At 47.5% G+C, this 18,218-nt stretch overlaps 1 protein-coding gene across 1 annotated transcript in view; it reads right to left on the bottom strand.

Annotated features, from left to right (window-relative positions):
- Positions 1-5,276: 5,276 nt before the first annotated feature.
- Arhgap10 (Rho GTPase activating protein 10) overlaps positions 5,277-18,218 on the bottom strand; it is a 302,252-nt gene continuing 289,310 nt past the window's right edge. The window contains exons 21-23 of the mRNA XM_026392727.2: positions 14,143-14,295; positions 12,665-12,756; positions 5,277-5,948 (exon numbers count right to left, since the gene is read on the bottom strand). Of these exons, the coding sequence (XP_026248512.1) occupies positions 5,860-5,948; positions 12,665-12,756; positions 14,143-14,295 (334 nt within the window). The 3' untranslated portion in view covers positions 5,277-5,859. The remainder of the gene's footprint in view (positions 5,949-12,664; positions 12,757-14,142; positions 14,296-18,218) is intronic.

Below are 18,218 nucleotides of genomic sequence, written 5' to 3'. Positions count from 1 at the left end.
ACTACTCTATGTCAGAGCAGAAAAACCACAGGTGTTCATACATGAGGAGTTTGCTTCTGTATGTTGAATGCCCCCCCCCCAAATAGAAAACATTGTCCCTTTATATAAAAGTCTGTGCTGACATACTTTTTGATAAACTGTACATATGTATACATATTGAAATGACTTGTAAAAGTCTCTCTGGCACTTTAATTTTAAGGCATTCAACTGGGAGTGCAGCACTTCTCTTGGAAATAAAACTGGCTTCTCAAACAGTGTTGGGTGAGAGAAGATGAAGAGCTGAACTCAACATTCAGCACGGGGCATTCACCACCATGAAGCAAAGAAGTTTGGGGCAGAACAGCAGGCAGTTAGCTACTGCTGCTTAACAAACCCCTCCACTAGATAGTTGCCTAAATCACCCACCACTGATTTCTCTCGAGTCTCTGAGTCCGCCTGGGGGAGGGGCGGGTTTTCAGATCTGTGTTGGGCTTGTCCATAGATTTAAGGTCAGCCTGCTGCTGTCTGGCCTCTGATGGTTTTGCTCCGTGTAGCCTCTTACCCTCCGGCAGGGTTCTAAGACAGATGGTGGCTTTTTGAAGGTTCTGACTGCATCAACTTTACTCTGGATCCTCTGGTCAAAAGAGCAAGTTACAAGGTAAAGCCCATAGTCAGCATGGAGAGCCCCAGGATCCGGGGAGGGATAAAGATGGGGATGGTTAAATCAACCTACCACGAGCAGTCACTCAGCTATTTTTTTGCGGGACGTGTGTTGCTAAGACTGGTTTCCAAGTGTCCCCTGGTTTAGATCTGGAGATCTTCCATGCCCCAGGCCAGCCTGACCCAGCTGGGTCAGATCATGGTCCTCTCATTCCACTGTTGCCAACCCTCCACAAAAGAAATCCAGATACCCACACAAGGCACCACGCTGTCTAGATGCGTCCCGTGTGTATTCACTGCCCCGAGTTCAAAGCTCAGGTCTCTTTTTGAGGAGTCATCAAATAATCAGGGGGAACTTCTAACAGAAAGCTTTCCCCAACATGCTCCTCTAACCAGTAGACTAAGACACTTTTAACCAGACATTACAGCATGGGGAGAATGTGCTGGCTGCCCAAATGGGGCAGCAATCAATGATCGCCCAGGCCAGTGGAGGAGAAGGTGATGACATCTGACAAGACATCTGCAGGACAAGGAGCAGGAACGCTGAGGACACTCTCCTGGAATAATGTCTTCAGAGAGGGGAGGGAGAAGGAAGCTGGGTAACTAAAGACGACTTGAGATACCAGTGAAACCATCTGGTCAAAGAAGGAATAGCCAGACTGGCTTTGAGAGACTTGGAAACAAAGCTGAGGAAATGCCCAATGCTGAAATGAATGGGGAAAAGGACAAGCCCAAGATTGTAGAGACAGAGTACCCTTAGGAAGGAGAGAGAAGTTAAACAATGTGGGGCAAAGAACAAGAGTTATTGGAGAAGCCACACTAAAAGGAAGCAGAGGTAGCTGTGTTAACTCTCCATTGCTATGACAAAATACCTGAGACATCAACAGTTGAAGACGAAAGGTGGTTTTGGCTCATGGTTTCAGTCCACAGTCAGTTGGCCCCATTGCAAGGCAGAACATGATGGCAGGAACATGTTGGAGCAAAACTGCTCACCTCACAGTGGCCAGGAAACAGAGACATGCAAAATTGGCCAGGATCCCAATAACCTAACCTCCTTTCATTAGGCTCTACCTCTTGAACATTCCACTACCAAATACCAGTAGCATGTCAGACTGGGACCCAGCCTTTAGCCTATGGGCCTTTAGGAAACATCCCAGGTCCATACTATAGCAGTGGCTAAGATGAGAAAGGAACAGACTAATCCACCACCACAGGGCCCTTCCAGCCCCACCTCTGCCATCCCTCCTGCCATGCACTCTTCAAGCTCATCATGTTCTCTAATTGTCACAGCACCCCAAGACACTGGTTGGACATCTCCATTTCACAGAAGGAAACTGAAGCATAAAGAGGCCGAGTAGCTTGGCCAAGGCCACCAGGTACACAAGAGTGGAAGCAGGATGTCAGAGTAGACTGTTTAACTCAAGTCGTATACCTGTACCCCTGTGTTAGCTTCCTGGGGCTGTTGGCCCAAAGTGCTACAAACTGGGGCTTAAGCTACAGAAATGCACCTTTTCGCAGCTCTGGAGGCCAGAAGTCTTGAGATTAAGGTGTCAGCAAGGTTGCTTCCTTCCGAGTCTCTAAAGAAAGGAACTGTTCCAGTTCTCCTCTGACACAGAGATGGCCATCTGTTCTCTTTCTTCACCTTATCTTTCTTCTATGTCTGTCTGTCCTAGTGTCCAAATTTCTCCTTGTTATAAAAATGCCAGTCCTCCCAGATTCAGGCCCAACCCTGCTGTGCTCTGTTTCACTGCTTCCCTCTGGATGTCCTATTTCCAAATGAAGCCACATTCACATGTCGGGGGGCTAGGGCTTCAACATACGAACAGGGTGGGCGCACTGCATAATGGTCATTGTCCTCTACTGTCCTAAGACAATATGGTGCAGCAGGATGGGCATTTAATTAGCTGACTGACCCCAAGCAAGCACTTCACTCCATTTTCTCATCTATAAAAAGGGTGACCTTCTGGCTCTCAGTCACTGTAAGGAGAGAAGGAGCGAGAATCCATGACTGCAAGACCGCCCCCCCGCCCCCACCATGGGCGTCCCTACTGACTCTGAAAACTCTGCTGCTGCTACAAAGGAATGAAGGGGGCTGCAGCTCCCACGGGCTCTTGGACTGTTTTCACCTGGCATCCCCTTCACGTGCAGGGACCCCCAGGAAGGCCCTCTGGGTGGTATCAGCAGTGGCAGGCCCTGCAGCCCCCTGCAAACAGGAAACAAAATCTGAGTGCTTACTTTTGCCCAAACCACCCTCTTGCCCCTCTGCACACAGGCTGGTCCAAGCAGTGACAACTGGTGCTGCTGGAGCTGAGGGCATAGGACCCAGGGCCAGAGCCCTGAGCAGGGTGGGGCTCTCACAACAGGCGGGGGGGGCCCCCTCCTGCAGAGGTTCAGGGAATCAGCCACACCCATCTAGCAAAACACACTCCGCTCCTCTTCTGGAGAAATGAAGGTGATCCACCAGTGTCAGTCAACACCCTGGTCCCTTACTAAGTATATTTTGGGTCATGCCCAGGGGAAAACTCTCTGCCCAGTGGCCTTGGCAAGTGCGGCCACACTGTGCTCATGGGTCACATTCTCACAGGGGAACACCCTTGGTTCCTCTCTGGCACTACCTTGTTCTCCCCAGTCAGCACAGGACAGGTCTGCAGCTCCTAGGGCTGTGGGGACCTTTACAGCCACACTGCCCTGAAGTCCTGTCACACTGGCATCCTGTGCAACAGAGGGTCCTCACAAAAGGATGCAAGTCACAGACATACAGTCATGAAAAGGGGACCAGAGGTCCCCCTCAGCCAAGCTCCTACTACATACTGGACACACTACTTCTGTTTGGGCATTTCACCTCCAAACTTTTGATTTTTTTATGTCTTTTTAAGACATAAGAAAATCATCAGGATGAGGTTTTTTTGGTTTTTTGGTTCAAGGTCACAGGAAGACCAAACTCAGTGGTAGCTGGTGGCTTCCTTACCCAGTGGTGGTACTTCAGCGGTGTCCCCGGCTGTGAACAATGGAAATCTTTCCAGAACAAGCAAATAAATCAACTCCTCTGCAGCACCATGTGCATCCCCTAAGGGCTGCACCGACCAGAGATGATGCCAGGAGTCCCTCCCAGAGCTGAGCTCACCTGCAGGTGTGCCCCTCCTACAGCGGCTTTGGCAAAGCAGTACACACCAGGAACCTCCTCATGGGAGTCTAGTTTCCCTTCTATACCCCTAAGCCATAGCAGGGGCAGGAAACGGCAGCCCTAAGGTTCTCCACCTCACCTCCAGGCACAGCTGGCCCAGGCACAGGCCTCAGGGCGGCTGCTGGAGGAAGGTCCTGGGGTCCTCAGCAGTCTCAGTACTTTCCAGAAGGCCTGTGATTTTGTATTTTAAATTCCAGTGCACTGAAATTGTCCTTACTTTTACTTACAACATAGGTGCTTTTCAACAAGCACATTTTGCCCCATGGACATATGATTTCTATGTTAATTGACTTGCTGTTACTGTAACAGAATACTTGAGATAATCAATTATAAGAAGAAAGGACTTAGTTAGACTCACAGTTTGAGAGGTTTCAATCCATGACCAACTGACCCTGTTGCTTTGGGCGTGTAGTAAGGCAGCACAGATGGCAGGGATGTGGGGCAGAGCAAGCGCTTCACCTCATGGCCAGGACACAAAATAGAAGAGACTGGGGTCCCACAATCCCCCTCAAGGGCACTCCGTCAATGACCTAAAACCTCCCCCTAGCCACCCACCACAGGTTCTGCCATGTTCCAATAGAACCCACAGGCTGGGGACCAAACCTCTGACACAGGCCTTTGAAGAACATTCCAGGTCCAATCTACAGCAACTCCAAACTCGATGCCCTTTACATGGTCCAAGTGAGGCGACTTTGAAGCTGTTAACCAGGGAAACAGCAAGCTCTTGAGTCACTTTATCTGAGGAAGAGGCAACAGATACATCCTTCTTTTGATAAATTCTTCCGAAATCTTAACAGGCCCAGAATCTCCCATGAGGAAGAGACAAGTCTCCCCTACCCCCACCCCCCAACCACCAGCAGCCTCTGGCCCAGGACTGGCTTCAGAATCCTGAGACCATGAAAACTGAGCTCCATCCTCCCTGAGAGACTGAGGCTGAGCCTGTGCCCAGAACTGGAAGCTGAGGGGAATGAAGCAGCATGGCAAGGTCAGGGCCAAGGCTACTCTGGAAACGGTCTGGTCTTCCTTGAAGCCCAGCTTAATCCTGATGGAGAGAACAATGCTGAGGCCCGGAGGACCGGGAGCAGGTCGGGTGGCATGGGAGAGACTTACCCAGCACGGTTGCAGCTGATGAGCCAACTTCCCCTCCTCCTGCCAGCCTCTGGGGAAAAGTCCTGTGCAGATGCTGGAGGGGGCCCCTCAGATTTCACACATCAGAGCAGACCCCTTCCCCACCCGTGGCCCCCAGGAATGTGCCCTGCTACGAACAGTCAAGGATCCCATCAAACTGACCGACTTGATTCTACAAGTCAGTTTGCGCTGGCATCAGAGGGAGGCGATTTTTTCGTCCAATATCATGAATCCTTACAGAGGAATGAACTGCATGATCTCTTCCCCACATCAGGCCAGACCAGTCAAATAGTAAATTACATTTTATTTCATTTACAGAGAGAAGTTGGGGCCAAAAGGTGACATTGTACAAATAGCACACAGGTGAGGAGCACCAGGAAAAGCCGGTTATAAATATGCCCATGTGCCCGGTGGAGGTGGAGTGAGCGCAGAGGCCCAGCGTGGTGGTCCAGGAAGGAGCTGGCTCCCAGAGAGCGTCTCCCTGCTCAATTCTCTTGCACCGCAGCAGCCTCCTCCCCACCATGGCCACCAGGGCCCAGCACAGGCCCCACAGGCCCAGCACAGTGAGGAAGGAGAGTTCCCTTTAAGATTTCAGCAGCAGGAGTGCAGGAGGAGAGATCCTTCCCGGGTCTGGTGGCGTGTTCCTAGAGGGGGCGGCCGGGGGCAGACAGCAGCCCTCCCTCTAGTTCCGTGGGCTGGATAATTAAAAACCCCAGTCAGGATGCTGGCCAAATGAATTGTCCTCTTCATCCTGATTTCTTCTGATCCACAAATCTACAGTGCCGTGCAGTGAGTTCTGGAACCTTCCCTGGCCCTGGAGTGCCGACGGTGATCTGCAATTCGCAGTGAGGATGTGGCTCCCAGCAGGTGCTCAGGTGCTGGGCACTGGGGCCCTCCAGGGCCAGGAGCTACAGCAGCTTGACGTAGTTCTGAGGAATCAGCCCCCTCTTGCCATCCAGAGTCCCTTCCAGCCAGCCAGGCTCCCTTGAAGCTTGTACTAAAAAGGAAAAGAAAGCACTTACCAACGTGCTGTGTTTGCTTGTCTCACAGACTCGACCAGGGAGGGGTCCATGGAGAATGGGGCCCCCTTCCAGAATATCTAGTCACAAATCTCCACAAGGGTTCCAGATGGGCTCTGCCATCCTGGAAGCCACCACAATCTAACCCACCTACCATCGCGGATAATAGGTCTAACTGGTCCCCCAGCCCCTTCCAACCACCGTGTGAAAGCTTCTTGGGGAACTTCCTACCTTACAGGGTGCAGCACAGCGTTCCCCTGCTTCATGTTAAAGCCAGGCTTCTTACTGGTCTGCTGCACAGGGTCTCGGCCCCCTTCTCCAGCAGCCCCTCACATTCTACCAGCCCCTCATGGATGTCAACCGATGGTCCAGAGAAATCCCAACTCGGACTCCAGGCCTTTGCCTGCACAGCGTCTTCTTCCCAGAATGCCCTTCCCCCACTTCTTCACCAGGTGATCCTCTCTTTAGAGACCTGGGCGGCTCCTCCGCGGTGGAGTCCACCTCCAACCTTCTCAGCATTTACATGCCTTACACGCATCGTCCAGGCACTGGTCTAACTTCCGTGCTGGATGGGGAGGTCCAGAGAGCAGGCCTGGGCCTTACACATCTGGGCACAGTGTCCATAAATACCCATGATGGACACATAAGGGAATGACCACGGCTGGACAGCAAAGGGCACAGGGTCAAGGCCCTCATCAGCAGAGTTTGGAAATCAAATACTGAGACATTTCTAGCCCCCAGCTCTGGCCCCCAACCATGGCCAGGAGCAGGAGAGGCATCACGGGCCTACCGAGGGGATTGGCTCACCCCAAAGACCAACTCAGGAGCCAGCTCTGAAATGAGCTTCTGATCCCAACACGAGAACCATTTTATATCAAAAACCAAGTGCCACACACACAAGCACAGCACACAACTGTAGACAACCTCCTCTTTCCTTGTTATTTATTTGAATGCTGATTGCAATTCAGCAAACTGAATTTACGGTTCACTAATATGTAGCAACTTCCAACCTGGAAGACCTAATAAAATTCTAGGGTCCTTTGCAGTGAAGTAGCCATTCAATCCTCCTCCCTTGGAAGAGACGTGTGATTCCAGCTGTCTGCATTAGACTGGCCTTGTTTTTCCTTACATTCACCATACCTATGGCTTCGAGGCCTATATGATACATACAGGCCTCCTGAATGCTCTTCTCCCCCTGCCCAAGCCTGGACAGCACCTCGAGGGTCCGCTTCAGCATTCCCTCCTGCTGGGATATCGCCAGGGCTCCAGACCAGATCAGAGACCCCAGCCATTCACCCTCCACATTCAGTGCATGAAAGAGCCGTGAACCCCTCCTACTTCAGGCCACAACACAAGAGCATACAATGTATACATAACATATCATGAGAATTCACGAGCACAGCACCTAGCACAGTGTCAGACACATAATCGTTGGTATAAAAAAAAATGAATCAACACATGACAGAGATGTGCTCTCAAGGTGATGTGGAACCTTCCTCTTGCCCTGGATGACCTCCACCCTAACACTGTTTCTCAAAGGCTTCTCACCAAACGCTCAAGCTGGCCAAGCCACCAGGGTGCAGTCACCATCAAGGAAAAGGACTTGGATCCTATGCAGAAGCATTGTCAGAGATGTGACCATGTGGCCCCAGAGTGGAAAGGGGCTCAGGGCTTCAGTGAGAGGCCTGGAGGAAACTGCAGACTAGCATGTGATGGCGAGTACCACTGGGGAATGGCTTAACCCCCAGGAGTTGATACATAACCAACCTGCGGTGCTTGTTTCTCCTCCTGAGTACGCATGTCACACGCACGCACGGAAACTAGGCTCTAATAAAGGACAAGCTGGGCGGAAGGGAAAGGTGCTCTCCCACAACGTGGGGAAAGAGGTGCTTGAGTAGGAAACCAGAGGCAGCTGGGAACTCTGCCCCAGGACAGGCCAGATACCAGTGCACACCCTCATTCACTTCTTCCCAGCCTTCACCTCCCTAGAAGGTAAAAGCCAGTAGCAAAACAAATGTCACCTAGGGAGGGGACCAAGAGCCTAAACGTGGCCAAGCCCAGATCATAGGTGGGATGGAATGGGATGGAAAAGGCTGAACCCCTGACACAAGGTGGCTCAGAGGCTGCAGGTGAAGACTGAGAATGTCTTCCTCCCTCTCTGGAAGCACTGAACCCCAAATACCCACCCCAGGCTCTTCTCTATACTTAGTTTACCAAACGGCTTCTGCCAGCAGCAATACAGTGGTTGATTTTGTCAACTTGGCTAGGCAGCAGCATCCAGATAGTCGGTCAAACATCATTCTAGATATTTCTGACTCCTGAATGGTTGCAGGACCCTGGATAATTTACCCATTCTCTTAGAGCCTCCGCGTTCATCCCTCCATGTTCAGGTAAATGATAGCTCATTAGAAAAAACTCGGGTTCTCTCATTTAGCATAATAACCTATGCATGTGACAAATGTTTAAATCATTGAAATTTCATCATAGTGTGATAAACACCAAATTAGAAACTGCACCATGCCCACAGGGAGGCTTGTGGTAGCTAAGCCCACAGTTAAAATAGTTCTATCACGTGCCCTATTCCAAATAATATACTATTTATTTTTCTTATTTGTTTAAACAGAATCACATTATACACCATATTTTACTGAATGATCACATTAACATATATTTACAAGCATTCCTAATCTTGTAAGAAAACTAGTTTAGTAATAAATGATTAAGTAATATCAGCACAATTTTTCCAATAAAAGTTTCACCTCACTTTTTTGTTAAAAAACAATTAGCATAAATTGAACATTACTACCCTAGGTGCACATATAACTACCTGACCGTTGTGATTCTCCATCATATACAATCAGAATGAGAAGTTATGCTCCATTTCTGTATGTGTCAAAGTGCATTCTACTGTCATGTATGACTAATTATAAAAAATTTAAAAAGACAATTAGTATAAAATCTGTAATGTTTATGTGATGGAATACGGTATTATCATCTGGTATTTAAGATCTTTCAAGATTCCCCGTTAGGAAGATATCTAGAAATAAAATTGCTGGGTTGTGGGGTCTATACATGATCCACTTTCCAAGATAATGCCAAACAGCTTCTTAAGGATTATTCTATTTGAGACCTTTAAAGTGTAATCACCAGCAGCTTTTAATGATTACTCTAGCCTACACCTGCTGCTCCCCAAGCAATGAAGACATCTTGTCTACATGTGAAAGCCAGCAAAGCCTGGGATCCACAGGAAACCAGCTTGCTGCTGAGCGTGGACCAGCTCCTGGTGATCCTGTGCTCAGCTAGGATTCTGGTCCTGCTGGGAAGCCCTGGGGAAGCAACCACTTCCCATCAGATTAGAGAGTCTGACAGCCCCAGGTCCAGAGAAAAGGGAAAGGCCCCTGGGGCAGTGACAGGAACAGCAGCTGCCCTGAGACCTTACAAACAGAGCCCTCCTGGTGGGTTATGGAAGTGCAGATACAAATCTTCAGCGAAGAATTTGAACTTAGCACTGGCCCAAGCGGAAGAGCAAGGCATGGTTATACAGCTACATAATTACTAAAAGACCCCTTTCCACACTCTGGGTTAGGATTCCTCACTGTTGTAAATATTCCAAACCATGTAAGTACAGACACTCTGACCTGGGTTTTGTTTTCACCAAAGGCCACTAAATGTCATAAGCTGGATTTCTTTGTTGCCTGAAGGAGTACAAAAGGGAATGCACTGCAGGAGCATGTATCCTATGACTACTGGTGGCTCCTACTGGGTAAGTGACAAAGGAAAAGGGTCTTGGATATTTGGGGAACACTGAAGTGTTGTTGGTCTGAAGAAAGGGGCTGTTCCTGGTGACATTCCAGTGGTCCAAGTTGTAAACGGTGGCCACTTTGAGCACTGGAATCTCCACAGAAGTTGTGGTCATAAGATGCACCCCTCACTCTTGCTGTGCTGGTCAGAAGGGAAGACCCCCGCGGCCACTGGAGGAAGGACTCCACCAGATGTGTTCTGAGCAAGCACATGCTTTTAGCTGGCTGCGAGGTCAACTGTACACAGAATAGGAAGGTATAAACACACAACTTCCTGTGCCCTTTAAGAACCATCCCCAGGGAAAAGCAAGTTTCACTGTGCCACTGTGAATGCCTCCCATTAAGATTCTCTGCACCACTATGAAAGAATCAAAGAGGAACCCGCAAGATGCACTGCTCACAGAAAACGAGATGCTCACATATTTGGGCGTGGAGAAGGCATCAACAAGGCATTTGGGGAGTAGAGAACCTTGGGGGAGGGACTGAAGAACTACTGACACACCCCAGGTACCCCAGCCGGCAAATCTAGCCAGAGCTGGACACCACCACTCCAGGCACCAAATCTGAGGGAGACATGACTTGGCTGAGAACGTGGCCATATCCACAGCACTTCACTGTGTGCTCAGTGGGGCATCCTGGTCACAACATGTCCCTCAAACGACTGTATCACCCAATGCCCCACCTTCTAGGAACCCAAAGGCTCTCCTGATAGAACAGCCATCAGGAAGACATCCGTGGAGACCAGATGAAGAATTTAATGCACAGAACACTTAAGGGTCACAGAGAATGAGCAAAAGCTGAAGGCTGATCTTAGACAAAACAGCTGCAGTTTATAATGTACTTTTTCCTTCAAAAACATGCTGAGGGGCTTGGGGTTGTGGCTCAGTGGTAGAGTGCCTGCCTCACATGTGTGAGGCTCTGGGTTTGATCCTCAGCACCACATAAAAATAAACAAAATTATATTAAAAAGACATGCTGAGAATGTGGTATGTATGTGTGCATTTATGTTTGCATAGACACAGACTCTTCTTTTAGGAAGTTTTGCAAGTCACTGAGGACCTTTAGAGCTAGAGATTCCAAATCTCCTAAACTGTCAGCCTTTCCACTTCCCTGTGTGCTAGCAGACCCGAATCTGGTTTAGTCATGAGATCCTCATTTACATGGCTTTGGCCCCAGAGGGTATGTCTTATGCCCAGGGAGATTCTCACTGGTCTAAGTCACTCCTAGTGATAGGTTTAAAGTGAGCATTTGACACAGTTCTGACTACTGAGATGTGAGGGAAGGTAAAGTAGGAAGAAAATTCTGGAAAAGTTTTCTCATTCTTTTTTTTTTTTAAAAAAAAGAACATAAGAATGAAACACTCTTGTCAGCTAGAATTGAGAGGGCCACAACGCCTAGAACTGTGGCAGCCACCTTGCTTCTACAAGGAAAACCAGTCCAAGGCCCACATCCACAAGTTAATAACATTTTAGAGGAGAGTTGGAAATACTTTGGTCTTTGATGACTTCTTCCAGAATATGAATTAATCAACCCTGAAACACTCTGCATGCTGACTTTCGATCCTAAAAGCTAATCCATTTGTATGACTGATTAGTCAGTTGCATCGATTATTTTTACTTGCAGCCTAAGGCATCGTTGTAAGACACACCTTCAACCAAGGAAACTATATCACAAACATTACTGTGCAAGGGATTTCAGAGAACCCTAACTGGATCCAAACACGTAAAGCAAAAATACTTCACCGTTTCTTGAATGGGTGAATTTCAATACTATCATCTCAGCTTTCCCATCTGCCATCTACTATGCCACTGTGTGACACGCCTAGAACAGGGCATCTGTGTGGCCACACTCTCCTGGCAAAACTTTATCCATGCATGGTAGGGTGATGAGAAATGATCTTGCTTCTAACCCAAGAACAAATTTTTCCACAAAGTATAACCCTGTTGTACAACAGGTGTTGATGTTCTGATGCTATCAGAGTCTCTGGCTCTCAGGAGCATGTACAAACACACATAGAAATCTATTCTAAATGAGGCAACATCCTTTCTAAAAAAATAATTGCCAGCAAATGCTGCATTACTGACGACACACCACCATAGGCACTGCGTGGATATATTGCAGAGACTCCAAACATGCTGGCTAATCAGCCCTTCCATTCCAAACATCCAAGGTTCGCCCAGCTTTCCCTGAATTCTTCTGGGGAGCTCCACCCACACACAACATCACTGTTTCCACAGCAACCAATGAATTTCATAATGAGCGGGACTAGAGAGGGTAGACATCAGGAGCCAGGGGAAAAAAATACACTGAACCATAAGAGAAATTTCTAAAATATTAAACCAAGTATAGCTGCAAAATGCTTGTGTGAAAAATATTAAACCCTCAAAAAGCTACACCCTTGTTCCGACATGCAAAGCCAATACCCATATCTAGAGATTCACATACTGTTCAAGTTGGCAAAAACGTGAAGCTTGAGGTGGTGAGGGGATTATAAATCAAAATGCTCTGCACATGAGACTCCTTTCTGAGAGCACAGATTTGGTAAACCTGAAGCATTTGGGAGGCTTGGTTAGGGAGACCGGGAAAACAAAGGAAGCAAATCAGAAGTATTAACTCCAGGTTGCACTAGCTTCTTTCCATGAGGACCAAGGACCTCAAGGAAGATCCCCACAAGGTAAAAGGACTGTGGAATAATCAAGACGAGAGCAGAAATGGGATCCAAGACCGGGAACAGGGTGCTCAGGGCCTGGGAGCCAAAGGGGTCAGCTCTCTCCTGTCCAGATCATCAAAAGATCACCACAATATACACAGAATGTACACAACTGTGAGCTCCATGTGGAGGTATCCTGGGGTGACAGAACACATCTCACCATGAACATCCTGCTAATACTTACCATCCTCAAAAATTGCTCCTATTTCAAAAGACAGTTCCGAGCTGTGTTCTGCTTCGCATGGGTACACTGCACGGGCCTTCCGACTGACAACGCTGTAGGAGGGACAGAAAAAGACTCAATGAAAATGTGGAAAACCCGTGGGGAGAGGGGCCTCGCCGTTCCTGGACCCCATTTCCTAAATCTTACTTATTCGTCACCAGTGGGGTGGCTCCTTCTGAAAAAGAAGGGTTTGGGGCTCTGAACATGAGGCAAAGCCACTGCACTTGATTTTCAAGTAAATGACAGGTTTCCAATGCAAACCTTTCCTGCAGATGCTCTCTGGGAAGCTGTCACTGAAGCACCTCACCTGACTCTCCCCCTGCCTGGTGGGATGCTGTTTCCTATTGCTGAGCAATGCCGAGACCACACAGCATGGTGGTTCCTGAGCATTAGGAAATGCACCAGCACGTGGAGCCAGAGGCCAGCAGCAAAGGGAAATAGAATGCACGTGCGTGTGCACACACACACATACACACAAAGTGGGGTCACAGTGAGCCACTGACCCCGTGTGTGTGTGTGTGGGGGGGGGGCCGCGCTACACTGGAAGGAGCTAGTCCTTCCGACTTGGGTCATCTTTATTTCGACCCCTTTCTCCAGACAGGCACACCAGGCTAGTTTTTCACCCCTCATCTGAACATCCTCTGTGCCCTTATGGGAAAGGAGGAACCAGACAGCCAGTTCCAAACTCATGCAGAAGAAAATGCCCCACCTCGCTGGAGCAGGGGAAGCCACTAATGCTAAGATACCCAGGCAGGCAGATATGCTGAAGGCCAGCTCTACTAAACGGCGTGTAAATTAATTTTTCTAGAGTCCAGTTTGCTCTCCTTTAAAACAAATAATGTGTTTTATATTCATGTACAAGAAGTTCTTCCTAAATAAATGATTTCATAAATGCACAACCAGCACCAAAAAGTCAGTAAGTTCGAGCAGGTTGCATAGAAGGCAAATTCCTCTGAAGAAAGTACCTCTGGCCCTGTGTATCCAAGAGTTTCCAACTGCATTTTCAACCAACCATGGATCAAATATCTTACTTAAACAAACTGCATCTGAACTGAATACGTACACACAATTTTCTTGTCACAATGGGTTAACAACTATTTACATAACATTTTTACTGTATTAGCTATGGCATGAGTATACAGGAGGACATGTGTAGTTTATATGCCAAGACTACATCATTGCATATAAGGAACTTGAGCCACTGGTTCAGTTTGGTATGTTCGGAGCATCCTGGAACCAGGACTCCCCAGAGGATACTGAGAGGACTGCACTTGGTATTGAACTGAGGCACAGCCTGATACAGAGTCATAAGCATTGTTCTCAAAGTTCAGGATGCTGGGGCGGGGGGGCCTGGACAAGCTGCTTTATAATTGGAGCACACAGGTCCATCAAGCACCATCTGTGTGCCACCATCATATTTTATATCACACTCCACATACCTTTCCGGCGGCTTGTCCACTATGGTAGCAGCAGGAGAGAGGGGGAAGGTTGACGTTCTGGGTGAAGGAGGTGTGATAGCCGGGTTGGAGCTTGGTGTGGTTGGAGACTGTGGGTTAAGCCACTGGACCATAGATGGCCGGGTCTGGCTCGGACTAAGGACAGATGTTTGAAGGAGAGGATTACTGGACAGAAGACGTGGAACATCAAATGCACAACAGCCCAGTCCTGGATGGCTAGGGTGCCAGCTCCAGACTAGTGGGGAACAGAGTCCACTCTGCACCCTTCTGAGACTACAGTCCAAATGATACCAACCACCCCCAAACGAGCCACAACCCCAAACTAGAGATATGGTTATTGTGTTTCTCTAGGTCTGTGGTCAACCCAATCTTGTCTAATCCAGCACCATATCAGGTCACTACTTAGAAAACCAAAGTCAAATTGCTCCAGTGATCTGGTCTTAGAGGCACAGATGTTCCAGATGTTCCTTCTCTTCCAGTGAAAAGTAGATCTTTGAAGACTTGGAACTGCACATCCCTTAACAGTTCCAAATTTCAAAAAGCTAAAGACTCCTGGCGAGAGTTTAAACAACGAACACATATTGATGGGAATTATTTCTCAAGTATCTTAGACCTGTAGCTTTGGGACTATGGTAACACAGAGAGACTTGAATGCATAGCTTCAAAAGCTGCCTATTTCCATCTGTTATTACTTTTTTTTTTTTTTTTTTTTTTTTTTGGCAGTGCTGGGAATTGAACCCATGACCTTGTACGTGGTAGGAAAGCTCCACCCAGCCCCTCATTCAGTCACTTGCAACACACAGGTGTTCACCATTCGCCAACCCTAGATGCTCTTTACCACAAACATAGCCTCTTCAGCTCAAAGCAATTTCTTGAAGCAGCTTCCTTGTCCTTCCCCATATTCTGGGCACAGTTTTGACTGCTTCTTTTATAACAGAACTGACCCCATATTCTTTCCATTTTTACTGCACCGTAGTCCCACACTGCACCTTCCTCTCCAGGAGAACGACCCTCTCACTGCCTTCATGCCATCAGAGAACAATCCATCTCAACCTTCCCAGATGCTTCTCCTGCCTTTGTGTGGAAATCAGGTCCATGACTCGTTTTGTATCCCTCACAGAGCCAGGATGAGCACCAGGCACAGGCAGCCTTCACCCGACATCTGTGCAACCAAGTGAAAAGTTCTAAAGCCCAAACTGGATTTTATAAATCAGGTGCATGAAGTACTGCACTACTGACTTGGTGGATATTTAACACACAGGTTTCCTATCCTGTGGTGGGGGGCGGTGTGGGGGGGGCGAGTGGGAGGCATTCAAAACACATTATTCTTTGAAGAACTTATTTACAATTCTTCTACCTGGTCATTGATTTGGGAGTCGTAAAACCCATTTTATCCCAAGCCAAGAAACTATAAATCTTCAAATGATATGAATCACCAGCTACAAAAGTCACTCCATTCTTAGGTGGAAATTAAACCTTTAATGTTGTCTTACTCATCAGGAAGGGAAAGAACAGAGAGGGATGAGTGATGCTCTGACAGGGAATTTAAGGCCACAGTTAGCCAAACAATCACCATTTAATCTCCCAGCAATTATTCCAGGTGCTTGGAGGGTGGTGGTGGTGAAAGATGAGATGTTGTACCACACCCCCAGCAGCTCTGCCTTGTCATAAATAGTCAAGTGATTAAATGATCGCCATCCATCTGCTTGGAGGGAGGACAGCTAAAGGGTGGAGATAAACAATGTGCCTATATTTATAAGGCTCTTCCAAAATAAAGATCATAAATTGTATAGCTATCATCTACTTAATTCTCATATCTTACTTGATAAAGAAAATCTGTTTTTCCCCCCTTTTTTTTTGGGGGGGGGCGGAGTGGGGCATTCCCCTTAATCTTTGTAAAGAATAGTAGAAAGAACAGTTGCAGAAAGTAAAAGACCTGTCCCTTAGCTTGGTTTTCTCCATTTTGTCCCAAATTAGGAACTCAGAATCAACAAAATTCACCTGTTATATCTTCGTGACATGTGCTCTGTCATGGAGAAATGACCAGTTCATCAAGATAACCTTTCAGACTTTTCACTTTGGCCTAAATTTGCCCTTGTGAGTTTTCCCATACTATCTCAGAAGCCTCAGCCAGATGCTTCTCTGGAATTCAGAATCCCACATGGGCACAAATTTGGGGAGCTGTAATATTCATATGAGGCAGCAGGACACAAGGCTGATCTATGGAGATGAGGCCAAAGCCTCAGGGAGAAGTGGAAGCCCTGTGAAAGAGGAGACCACGAAGCCAACCAAGGGCTGGGAAACAAAAACTGCTTGAGCAGACAAGACTCGTTTCACAGAAAGAGTGGGGAAGAGTGAGAAATGAGAAAAAAACTCATACCACCACGAGTCCACATCTCCGACAGCAGAGGGCAGGGGCGGCCTGGCCCAGGGGTGTCCCCCAAAGGCACACTCTAACTTTCCAAAAGCAGAAATGTGTGGATATGAGCTTTGTCATATAGCCATCTCCTCCTCCTCTGGGTAATATTTTTATAATAAGGGATCAAAACATTTTTCATAGTGAATACTGTAAAACATCGTATCTATTTTCTCAAAGAGTACTACAGAATGATATTAGTCTTAAAAGAGGTTTCTGATCTGATCTTTCCCTTCTTTGATTTACGACAATCTGAAGGAACACCAGGCACTGGGGGACAGCAGGCAGTTGTTTCCAACCTGGGTTCCCGGAAAGAACAGAGCCCTAAGGCATCAGCCACCCTCCCACCGTTACAATGGCTCTACCCACACACTGGAGGGAGACAGTCCTCCAGGGTCTCCTAGTTTTTGCACGTGTATTGAACAGGAAGCGCAACCACCATGGGTCCAGATTCTATTTTTCAGGATATCTGTGGGGCAAACAGCCTTGGAAGACAGAGGTAGTGTGTGTGTGTGAAAAAAAGAATGTTTTACCTCTCAGAAAAGATTTGGGTTTTCCAAGGGCTGGGTTCCTGACTAGAATATTCCACAGGAATGCTTGAGGACCCAGGTTGCAACCCCCTGTGGGAACTGATACAAGAGCATTTGAAGAAGTGTTTTGAGAACTGTTAATATCTCTGATCAAGAGAGTCCTTGGCTCTGGCTGGGAACCTTGTATCTTCTGCCGACATCCATGAAACCCTACCAAGTTACATGCAAACAGAGTAACATTTCATCCTCCACTGTTCTTGAAAGTATCCATTCTTGAGAGAACCGGAAAAAAAAAATGATCATTTTGAGTATTCTCTGATTCAGAGGAGAACCCGGCTGACCAAAGCTTTGTGTGAAAAATCAAAAACGAGAACAATTTATAAATCTAGTATAGACTAGAACGTGGTGAAAATAGTTGGAGTGTCCTCCACGTGGTGAAAATAGTTGAAGTGTTCTCCACCACTTTTCAAATATAAATGTTTAAAAACTTCTATGTATTTCCTTCTTTCCACTGCCCCTTTAAGGATGTCTAATGGCAAGACTGGCATGGGCACAAACCACCAGTTCTATTTAACGATGAGCTGCTGACCGATCACAAAAAGTACCTAAGTGCCACAAGTCTCTCCAAAGCCAAGTTGTGGTTTACAAAGATGGAGAAAGAAGTCAACTCTTCCTAAAAAGCTCAGAAACCACAGTCACCAAAACAGAAATGGATTAAAGAGAACTACTAAAATCCGCTTGCCATTCTTCCAATTTATACTGAAAGAATCTCCTGCAGTGGTACGACTCCATTTAAATGCCCATATTGCCACCTGCCTTTAAGGAGACCATTTCCATCTCATCAGGAAAAGGAAGCATTTCACTAGGAAAATAGAAAGATTTCAAAGTTGCTAACTTAGAAACATATTCCTGAAAACACGCATAGTGATATCCGCATGGCTTTTCCAAAGGCAGGAGGGCTGGGGCAGTGGAGGACTTGGGGAGGGCTGGGGCAGTGGAGGACTTGGGGAGGGATGGGCAGGGGACACAAGATGCATTTGCCTAAGTAAAGAGGGAATTTGGCTAGAAAAAGCAGCAATACTCGAGCTTGGGAAAGCACGGTCACATTTCAG

This window comes from Urocitellus parryii, chromosome 10 (genome assembly GCF_045843805.1).
Source record: "Urocitellus parryii isolate mUroPar1 chromosome 10, mUroPar1.hap1, whole genome shotgun sequence".
Classification (NCBI taxonomy): Eukaryota; Metazoa; Chordata; class Mammalia; order Rodentia; family Sciuridae; genus Urocitellus; species Urocitellus parryii.
The sequence above is the reverse complement of the archived record's forward strand: the minus strand, read 5'-3'. Positions and strand labels throughout refer to the sequence as shown.